This window comes from Fukomys damarensis, unplaced genomic scaffold, assembly GCF_012274545.1.
Source record: "Fukomys damarensis isolate Sample0158 unplaced genomic scaffold, DMR_v1.0_HiC HiC_scaffold_31, whole genome shotgun sequence".
Classification (NCBI taxonomy): domain Eukaryota; kingdom Metazoa; phylum Chordata; class Mammalia; order Rodentia; family Bathyergidae; genus Fukomys; species Fukomys damarensis.
This window is the reverse complement of record NW_022900943.1, coordinates 18527902-18539574: the sequence shown is the minus strand read 5'-3', so window position 1 is coordinate 18539574 and position 11673 is coordinate 18527902. Positions and strand designations below refer to the sequence as shown.

Sequence of the window (11673 nt, the reverse complement as noted above, 5' to 3'; positions counted from 1 at the left end):
ACTAACTGGTCAGGTACTGTTCGGTTTGGGAAGAAACATTAAATGTCTTTTAGGTAATGTGACTTGGTTTTCTGTGTGATATTTAAGAAATGTTCTTTGTATAGGCAGAATTTGTAAGGATCTGGAGTACAGAGGAAAATATAAACAAGTCAGTTTTGAGAGTCATGCAGATATACGTGATGAAATTACAGAAATTGTTGATATAAATTGGAAATAAAACGAAATATAAATTGCAGGAACAGAAAGCCCACATGCAAGAGAGAGGAGCAAGCTCACAGACTAAAAAGGAGCTGTTTAGGGAGGTAAAATGAAAATCATGGGAGAACCAGAGAAGCTTAAGAAAAAATAATGTTTCAGAAATACTACCTGTTAAATTAAAGTCAGATTACTGGGCTGAAAGAGCCTTCCATGTTAGGAAGTCTTTGACACCTTAATGAAGCAGTAGAAAAGTGCAGACCAGAGAAGAATGAATAAGGAGGTAAAGCTTGGATGTAAATAGGAGAAAAAAGGGTGACTGGAGAGTATAGAGCTAAGTGAAATTTTATTTTTAATTGTTTCAATGACTGAATTTTGGAGTGAAATATGGAGTGGTAGGCTTAGAGAATTAGCAAGGAAGTAGGAGGGATCTGGAGGGGTTCCTATGAGTAAACCTAGTTAGGAGTGGAGGGAGAGATTTCTAGGCTGAAGCAATAGCATGCAAAGGGTTGGAGAAAGAGAATTATAAGCTAGTCAAGAAACTGGAGGAGGCCATACCTATTGGTAAGTAATTTCATCTGCTGGAGAAGCTGAGTCAGGAGGATCACAAATTTGAGGCCATCCTGGGCATTTACAAGACCCTGTCTCAAAATAAAATTTAAAAAGATCTTGGGGATGTAGTTCATAGGCAGAACATTTTCATGTGCAAAGCCCTGGTTTCATCCCCAGTATTGCCAAACACACACACACACACACACACACACACACACACACACACACACACACACACCTTCAAGAAAATACAGTACCTTATAGGTAGAATTTAGAAGTCTGAGCACAGAATAAGAAAGGAAACTGAAAGTAGGAAAAGATGCTAAGGGTAAATAAATCACAGAGGATCTTTTGCTTTCCTCTAAGGTTTTTGCTTTTGTTTTTCTACAAGTCACATTAGATTTACATGTGAACCAACATGACTTTGTGTCTTTTCTCATTGCTGAGACAAAATACTCACCACCCAAAATTAAAGGAGGAAAGGTTTATTTAGCTCACTTTATAGAGGTTTCAGTCCGTAGTCAGCTGGCTCCAAGGCAGAGTGACATGGCAGAGGGACATTGCAAGGGGAAAACATTCCATGGCAAAGCAAGGCAGGCAGAAGGCAGCAAGCAGCAAAACTCCAGAAGCAGCAGCAACAAGCCTGTCTTTCCCTTTTTATCTCATCCAAGCTACACACCTTTTGATTGGTGCCACCTATACCCAAGAGGAAAATGGCAAAGCAAGGCAGGCAGAAGGCAGCAAGCAGCAAAACTCCAGAAGCAGCAGCAACAAGCCTGTCTTTCCCTTTTTATCTCATCCAAGCTACACACCTTTTGATTGGTGCCACCTATCACCTATGTGGGGGCATCTTTAATCCCAGATTGAAAGTAGGAAAAGATGCTAAGGGTAAATCACAGAGGATCTTTTGCTTTCCTCTAAGGTTTTTGCTTTTGTTTTTTAACAAGTCACATTAGATTTACATGTCTACCAACATGACTTTGTGTCTTTTCTCAGTGCTGAGACAAAATACCCACCACCCAAAATTAAAGGAGGAAAGGTTTATTTAGCTCACTTTGTAGAGGTTTCGGTCCGTAGTCAGCTGGCTCCAAGGCAGAGTGACATGGCAGAGGGACATTGCAAGGGAAAAACATTCCATGGCAAAGCAAGGCAGGCAGAAGGCAGCAAGCAGCAAAACTCCAGAAGCAGCAGCAACAAGCCTGTCTTTCCCTTTTTATCTCATCCAAGCTACACACCTTTTGATTGGTGCCACCTATACCCAAGGTGGGGGCATCTTTAATCCCAGCATCTTACAACCTATATCCAGCCACTTCCAAAAAGTCCCACCTAGGACTGCATGAGGCTTGGGTGCGGGGCGGGCTTGGCAATTGATTGGATGTTGGAGGATGGTAGATGATTGGATGTGGGTAGAGGCAAAAGGGATGAAAGAATCAAAGATGAAGCAAAAATAACGTCTGGGTTTCTGATTTGAGGAACAGGATGAAAATACTATTCTTTCAGTGACCATAGGAATGGTCTTGGATGGGAAAAATTTTGGATTTAGTTTTGAATGTGTTAATATAAGGTAATTTTGGTGGTACATCCTAAGAGAGTTATTATGGAGGTGATTGCATGTATTAGTCATCTGGGCTGGCATTCAGAAAGTAGATGCCACCTGAGGCTATGGAGAATACTTGAGACAAATTAGGATACCTGAGTCAGAGTTTGCTTCACAATTTGCCCCTACTAATGAGGAGTAAATGCTAACTCTGCAGGGAGTTAGGTCAACTTTATGGTGTAAAGGAGTATTAAGGTAAATAGCAAGCAACTTTATGATAAGAAGAAATACTATGAACGTGTTTGGTGGGTGTGCATTTGTGCTTTCTCCCATAGGGATAAAAATTATTTGAACAGAAACAGTAGATCTGTTGATGAATTTTCTGGCATATGTTACTTTCTTAAATTAATAATAAAATTATTGGGTGATATGTATCTTCAGTATTATAATTTTCTCCACCCTTCCTACCAGGGATTGAACTCAGGAGCTTGTGTTTGCGAGGCATGCTCAGCACCACTGAGCTGAATCCTGTGCCCTTTTTTGTTTGTTTAGAAAGGTTCTTGCTATATAGTCTAGGATGGCCAAAGCTGTCCTGCATCAATCATCCTCCCAAGTGCTAGGATTACAGACATGAGCCACCCTGCCTGTTCCAGTTTTCTAAGTTAAATAAGAATAATTTAATTGGATTTTTTCCATATATTAAAATATGAGAAGTGGCCATTAAAGGCATTTTAATTCAACAGAAATACAAATATATGCTCAGCACCACTGAGCTGAATCCTGTGCCCTTTTTTGTTTGTTTAGAAAGGTTCCTTGCTGTCCTGAATCAATCATCCTCCCAAGTGCTAGGATTACAGACATGAGCCACCCTGCCTGTTCCAGTTTTCTAAGTTAAATAAGAATAATTTAATTGGATTTTTTCCATATATTAAAATATGAGAAGTGGCCATTAAAGGCATTTTAATTCAACAGAAATACAAATATAAAATCCGTAGATTTAAGAAAACTTATTTCATATAAAATTTGTTTTCAAATTATTTGTCCAGTAGCTTTGATACAGTCTTTCCTGTATTGCTATTATTTTAAAAAGAAAATTATATCAAACTATACATTTTTGTTTGTTTGTTTTGAAAGAGGGTCTCGCAGTGTGGCTCATCCTGGCCTGGAACTCACAGAGATGCCTCAGCCTCCCCAGCACTGGGTCGACAGGTGTGCAAAATTATTTGTCCAGTAGCTTTGATACAGTCTTTCATGTATTGCTGTTATTTTAAAAAGAAAATTATATCAAACTATACATTTTTGTTTGTTTTGAAAGAGGGTCTCGCTGTGTGGCTCATCCTGGCCTGGAACTCACAGAGATGCCTCAGCCTCCCCAGCACTGGGTCGACAGGTGTGCATGCGTCACCATGCCAGGCTTATCAAACTGGTTTTTTTTTTTGCAGACTTTTATTTATTTATTTATTTATTTATTTATTTATTGGTAATGGGGATCGAACTTGGGTCCTTGTGCTTGCGAGTCAGGCTTCGGAACCACTGAGCTAAATCCCCAGCTCTAGCAGACTTATTTTTTAAAAAGGTTGTGAAAGCGTATTTTCTCATAGATTTTCTTATTTTAGATATGCATTATCACTTTTTCATTTCTTCTCCTGATTGATTTTCTTTCTGTAGTTTATTAGAAACTTACAGGGCTGAGGATGTAGCTCTGTGGTAGTTTACCTAACATGTGCAAAAGCCCTGGTTTTATCCCAGTACCTACCCCGTCCCTAAACCCCATAACATTAAATTTGTAAGATTAGCATGTTTTTAAGTGAATTTGAGGAAGATTGTAGATAATGATAATATAAATTTGTTTTTGTAAAGAAAATATTTTTTCTCTTATCTCTGCTTATTGATATCACCTCTGTATAATTCAGAACATATGACATCTGTGAAGTATCTCCCGGACCTCACTTAAACATGATTATTGGAGCGAATGGAACAGGGAAGTCAAGCATTGTGTGTGCCATTTGCCTTGGATTAGCAGGCAAACCTGCTTTTATGGGACGGGCAGATAAGGTGAGTTAACAAATTACTTCTTAAGAAAATTCAACCATTAACTGCTTTTAAAAACAAGTCTTATTTCTACATTTCTACAGTTTGTTGGGTATTGTAAATTTATAATGATTGCATATGACGGATGATTTTGGTAGGTAGAAGCTAGAAGGATTTTTGTTTTGTAGGTGCAGTTTATATATATATATATATATATATATATATATAGTATTATATTGCAGTATTGTAATCATTTTTTTAAAAATTTGCTTTAATTTTATCCCAAGCCCCCTCTTCACCTTATGTACCAACAGCTTTCATTTTTTTTCTTCTGTTTTCACTTTTTTCTTGTCCCTTTCCTTCTCCCTCCCTCCTCCCTCCCTCCTCCCCTGTTCCTCTTCCCATTTGAACATTTTCTTCCCATTTCCCAATATCTGTTAAACAATTTAGTCTTTATTTCCACTTTTGGTTTCTCACACCAGAGAAACAGTGTGATTTTTTTGTTTGTTTGTTTTGTTGTTTTTTTTTTTTTTGGTACCAGGGATTGAACTGGGGCCCTTGAGCTTGTGAAGTGGGCACCAGAACCACTGAGCTAAATCCCTGGCCTAACAGTGTAGTATTTAAGCATGTGTGTCCAGTTTGTTTCACTTAAGAGTATGTTCTCAAGGTCCATCCATTTAGTTATACACGTTTGAAGCTCATCCTTCTTTATGGTAGAGTAGTACTCCATTATATTTAAAAATGTGTCTTTATCCCCCTTGAGCTTGTGAAGTGGGCACCAGAACCACTGAGCTAAATCCCTGGCCTAACAGTGTAGTATTTAAGCATGTGTGTCCAGTTTGTTTCACTTAAGAGTATGTTCTCAAGGTCCATCCATTTAGTTATACACGTTTGAAGCTCATCCTTCTTTATGGTAGAGTAGTACTCCATTATATTTAAAAATGTGTCTTTATCCACTCTTTGGTACTTGTGAAGCGGGCGCCAGAACCACTGAGCTAAATCCCTGGCCTAACAGTGTAGTATTTAAGCATGTGTGTCCAATTTGTTTCACTTAAGAGTACGTTCTCAAGGTCCATCCATTTAGCTATACATGTCTGAAGCTCATCCTTCTTTATGGTAGAGTAGTACTCCATTATATTTAAAAATGTGTCTTTATCCACTCTTTGGTTGATGAGCATTTAGGCTGTTTCTAAGATTTAGCTATTTTAAACTATGCTGCCATAAACATGGGTGTGCATGTATCGCTGTGGTATGATACTTTTACTTCTTTCAGGAAGATACCAAGAAGAGGAATAGCTGGTCAAATGAAACCTAGTTTTAGTTTTTTGAGAAATCTACACTGATTTCCACAGTGGTTACAACAGTCTACACTCCCACCAACAATGGGGAAGGATTTCCCCCCACCCAGTGTTTGTTATTGGTTGATTTGATAGTGTCCATTCTTTCTGGAGTGAGATGGAATCATAGAAAGAATTCATTGTTTTAATTTGCATTTCACTGGTGACCAGTGATATTGAACATATTTCCCCCCTCATCTTAGAATTCGAACTCAGGACCTTGTGCTTGCAAGGCAGGTGCCCCTGCACTAAATCCCTGGCCCTGAACATTTTTTCATATTTTTATTTGCTGTTCTAATTCTTCATCCTAGAAGTCTCTTTTCAGATGCCCATTTTTTGATTTGGTCTTTAAATTTGGGGGGGATTTGTCTGATTTTTTTTTTTGAGTTGTTTATTGAACATAATAGTCCTATATCTGAATAGCTGGTAATAAATTTTCTTCTACTCTGTGGGTTGTCTCTTTACTTGGTGGTTTCCTCTTGCTGTGAAAAAGCTTCTCTTTTTTGGTACTGGGGCTTGAATTCAGAACCTTGTGCTTGCAAGGGAGGCAGCAAGTGCAAAAACTTTAATAAGATGAAGTCCAAGTTATTGATTCTTTGTAATATTTCCCACACTCTGGGTTTTGTTCATATAGTCTTTGCCTACTCCTCTGTCCTCAAGCATTCTGCGTATCTCTCTTCCAGAAGATTTGATGTTTCTGTTTTAATATTTAGATCTTTGATCCATTAGAAGGATATTTTTATGACTAGAGATATCATACACCTAGTGACTTATCCAAATGCTTATTACCTGAATTCTAGATATAATAATGCCATTTATTAAATGCATTGCAGGGCTTGTGGAAGTGCGGAATAAATTTACCAAGGGCAGCAACAAATAGTGTGAAGGATAGAAGTAAGTTCTGGAATAGTTTTTCCAGGACATTTGCTGATACCTCTTGTACCTTAAGGTGTGGCTTTGAGTTGTCTGCACAGGTTTAGAGGGTCATAAAAGTAGAGATGGTCTAGAAGGTAAAACCTGTGTGAAGAAGAAAAACAGTATCATGGAATTGGATAGTACATTTACCTATATCATTATTAGGTCTGCAAGGGGGGAGTGGTGAGAAAATCATATGAAGAATTCATAATAACAGCCTTAACACATTTGAGGCCAGAATTTGTATTATCTGTATGGCCTAGAGAGCATAAATTACAATTTTAATTTCAAGTAGTCTGAGTTAGTAATATTTCCACATACTTGGCAAAAGAAATGTAAATCTTTCAATCTTGTCTTTAAATGAATATTAACATAATATTCTAAGAAGTTCATGAATTGATGCCTCATAATCACAAAACAGGAGAAAATGAATCATGTGAAATGGTTAAATCAGAAACATAATTTTAAGTAAAAATGCCATCTTGGAAGAGTTCATATAATATAACTTTAACCAGGAGAGCAAAAAATAAAATAACAGACTTAGTGTTCAGGGATATACATTTATTTAGTAAAACTAAAGAAGAGCAAAATGATTAATGAATTATACAGATTACATTTGTTGAGGGGGAAAGAAGGTTGGAGATGGGGTGAGTTGCATAAAGAATGTCAGATTTAATGACATCAGTTTCTTAAATTGCTACACAGTTGTTTTATTCTGTAAATAGTACGTGAAGTTTGTATATGCTATTGAATATATAATTTATTTTACAAAACTATATTTTTAAAAGAAAGTCAGAATTGAATTGTCACCCGCTATAAAAGATATTTTTAAAACCTGAACTACCGAGAATATTGTGGTACTATTATTATCTAAGAGATATAAACTTTTTAGCTTGACTTAAAATTTAATGTAGGGCTATACAGTTGAACCATATACCCCTTAGAATTGTAAGGAAACCTAGTAAAAATTTTAAATGATGTATTGGAGGCGTTTATGAGGTAGAAAAAGAAGCTTCTTTCTATTAATGATTAACCTTGTGATAGTAGGTCATGATCCAGATTCAGTTTTTCCCATTTCAAAGATAACAGTGGGACGTGGTGGTGCAGTCCTGTAATCCTAGCACTTGGCAGACCGAGGCAGGAGAATTGCTATATAGCCCAGCCTGGGCTATGTAGTGAGACTCTATCTCAGAAAAAGAGGCTTGAGTAATGTTCACAAGATCGGCTCAGATTTTTCTGAATATTGTTGTATAGTTTTTTTTCCTCTGGTACTGGGAATCAAACTCAGGACCTTGCACTTATCAGGAACGTGCCGCTGAACTACATCCCCACCCCTGATGTATAGTTGTTTAGTTGTCAGTGCATAGTCGTGAGTTAGATTGTTGTCTCTGTCTAATTGGTCTGTTGGATTGTATTCCCATGTCTATACAGTTTGGATGAACTGGGCAGTTTTCACCAATCTTCCCACGTCTTGTTTGTTTTGTTTTTGTCATAAAGAAACCACATTTCCAGATCCTGGAATGGTGGAACTTTTGAGGAAGTCTGTGGAATGTAGTGTTTTATAGCAACGAATTGCAGCCCTTTGGATATCCAAAGTTAGTATTTAGGGGATGCTCCAGCCCTCGCAAGACTATTTTAATATTGTTTTTCTTGAAGTATTAATATACACTTTTAATATAACCAGGCCAGGCAAGTGCAAGGGCCAGAGTTTAATCCCCATTCCAAAAAAAAAAGAAAAAAAGATTTGACAAATTTAACACAACCATATTCTATGCCACCTGAATGGATAGTAAAAACTGCGTCCTAATTTGTTTTCCCTTCTCATTGTTTTGTTGTAAGCTAATGCAGCAGTTAGCTCCTATAAGGGTGTTATTGTTTTCCCTATCTGTGAGGAAACAAAGCAACTAAATAATTGGGCCAATCCTGAGCAATTATGTGTTACAGAGTTGAGGTTTAAAACCTAGACAGTGGATATTAAAACAGTCCTCTTAATCATTAGGTTATACTTTCTATTATAGGACAGGCTTTCTTTCATCTTTTTTGGCCTCAGTGTCACCACCCATAAAATGGGTAATATATATATAATTTTTACAGGTAAACATAGTTATTTTCTTTAATTACAATTCATGCTAAATGTAATTATTAATCACATTACTTACTAATTATTAGTAAGTATAGTAGTACTTTGGTTTATGAACTTAATTTATTCCATAATCCTGGGGAAAATGGCCATGTTTGTGTTCATGCAAAAATGATGGTCAAGGTCATGTTTGTCACCTGATGCAGAGTTTGCAAACAAAACCAAAATTTTGCCAAACAATTCTTAGTTACTTTTTACCCAATGCCCAAAGTTAAAAGGGCAAAGTTTGTAGAGGCTTCAGTCCATAATTGGCTCTCTCCAAGCAGGATGGCACATGGCAGAGGGCAACAGTTCATGGGGGAGACAGACAGCAAAAGCAACAGGTGGACCTTAACATCTTTCTGACCCTTTAATCTTACTCATACTACTTACAGCAGGTAGCACTCTCATGCCTTTAATCCCAGCACCCTCAAGCCTAGCATTGCACCATGAATCAGTCGCACACTCTAGATTTGGCCACCTCTGAAGAAGCCCCCGCAACCTACGACTGCATGAGGCTTTGGAGGGACATCTAGACACAAGCCATAACAGCTTCTGTTTGTGAACCAAATTGTTCACAAACAGCATTCATGAAACACGGTACCACTTTATTAAGGTCATTCTTGAGTATTGAATGAAGAGAAAAATGTAAAGTGCTTAGCACAGCAGCACATATTAAATGCTTAATAAATGTTAGCTCTTCTGGTTGTAATTGTTATCACTGTCATTACCACTGTTCAGATTATTTGCAAGGTATAGTTTCCTTCAGTTTTAGTATTAACTACTTAGTTCTAACCCAGTGTAAGATTCAGTCTGATGTTTTTAGACCCGGGCTCTGTTTTTATGGGGCTTGCAGTCATATAGAAAGTAGCTCTAATGTCTGTTTTACTATATAAATGGCAATTATATTTCTCCATTTTTTCAAAAAGTTACCTAATGATAATTACATCCTAATTAATAAAAGGATAGGTTACAGAATGACTACTTATATTTAATTTATGCAACTCTGTCGAGATCTTCAGTAGGATTAACAATGTTCAGCATAGTGCTTTGTGGTTATATTATAGGACATGTATTCTCCTCTCAGAATGTTTAGTATAGTTACTAAGTACACAGGCTCTAGAGCCAGGTTATCCAGATTCAGTCTGTTTTCTGCCACGTACTGGCTCTGTCACAAGCTTCGTAAGAGGCTGACTACCTGGCGCAGAGGAGTCCCATACATTAACGACTAGTATTATATTTAAGGGAAGGAATAATGGAGAGACCCAGATCTGGGAATGATACTTTTGAAAGTAATGGGAATGGACACTTAAATAGTTCTGGAAAAAAAAAAATCTGGATTTGACAGGTAATGATGGTTTCACCCAATTTGTGTTAACCTGGGAATGTCGTTGCACCATTTACCTTTTCTTCTTTTTCTTAGGTTGGATTTTTCGTGAAGAGAGGATGTTCCAAAGGCAAAGTTGAAATTGAATTGTAAGTGTTAAAAAGTGCTGATGTGCTTTTTTATGTGTAATTTTTTGTTTTATTTTATGCTTTCCTAATTAACCATGGAAAATAGTTTAATACAGTAGTGTTGTATAAATGTTAGAAATAATATTTAAATATTACTTTATCCAAACTCTTTTTTAACTCATCTCTTATAATGTAAATTGTAAGAATTTTATTTTTGAAAAATTTTTAACAAGATTCTGAGTTTATAGGAGGTAATGAAATTATACCACTGCTAAATATTCATTAAGAAATTGCAGTATTTTTTACAATTTAAAATATCTGTTGCTTTTTGCTGATTTTGAAAGTTTTTTAAAAAATGCAGACAAAGTAGAAGTATGTAGGTTGAAAATGAAAGCCTTCTTGGTATAATTCTACTTCTAAAACTAACCACTGTTAATAGTTTGATGAATTTCATGTATGACAAATACTTGGCACTTTTGTTACCATTTTTCATGCCCTTCCTTCTAAATTCCTTTTCTTTCAAGCCTGAGTATTGCCCTTTGATCTCTTTTGGCAACTATTTCTGATGAATCAGAATCAGTACTTGTGCTGAAACCAGTTGACCAGCTTTGATGTATATACATTTATTCTTTGTGCACTTGAAAAAAAAAAATAGGAAAAAGCTTATATTGGAACGTAAGAGAAAATGATAAGGGACTTTAGCTTGAAGAGCTAAAAACGATCAGGCCAGCTCTTAACAAAAGAGCTTAGGGAAAAAACAGAAAAAGGACTCCATAGTTTGAGCATTGGCTGAAGAGGATCAGACTGGCCCACCTACAAAAGCAAGAGGCCAGCTTTTGAAGATTAGCTGAGGTGTGATTATTTGTCTCATGCTTGGTCCTTAGCTCAGAAAGAATCCTCATAGGTGATGGTTCCATTCCCATGAAATGATTGACTCTGTTGTGGTTTTACTCAAGTGAGAGTGTTTTTCCTGGTATCAGTTAACTTTTAGTTTAGGGAGATGAACTGGAAGATTAGAGGAGCAGAATAGAAAAACTGGGAACAAAACTAAAGAGAATTTTATGTAAAGGTGGCTGTTTTTCTGTTCTCACCTTCAGCATGACACAATACACTTTTGACACCCGCTTTCTCCACACTCTGCAATTGTTTTGACACTAATTAGAGTTAGTGCAGATCCCACAGACTAGGAGCTCCGTTCTAAAGACTGCCCCTCACAGTAGGGGTCATTTGCAAGTTTCAGGTTGTGCCCTCTACTCCAGCTAGCTATAAATTGGGGTTTCTGGTTCCCCTTCCTTGAGTTTGATTATTTGCTAAGGCAACTCGTAAAATTCATAGAACTTTACTTAGATTTACTAGTTTATTATAAGGGCTTATCATAGAGGATATAGTTGAACAGCCAAATGAAGAGATCCTGAGGGAAAGGTCTGGAAGAGTCCTGAATGCAGGTGCTCCCTCTTCATGGAGGTGGGGTGCACCACCCTCCCAGCGCATAGATATGCTTACCAGATAGAAGTTCTCTGAAACCCTTACTT

The 11673-nt window shown here is 37.0% G+C and overlaps 1 protein-coding gene across 1 annotated transcript in view; it reads left to right on the top strand.

The window, feature by feature from the left end:
- LOC104864085 (structural maintenance of chromosomes protein 5) overlaps positions 1 to 11673 on the top strand; it is a 37656-nt gene that overhangs the window by 7929 nt on the left and 18054 nt on the right. The window contains exons 2-3 of the mRNA XM_010626845.2: positions 4198 to 4339; positions 10110 to 10162. Coding sequence (XP_010625147.2) covers positions 4198 to 4339; positions 10110 to 10162 — 195 coding nt within the window. The remainder of the gene's footprint in view (positions 1 to 4197; positions 4340 to 10109; positions 10163 to 11673) is intronic.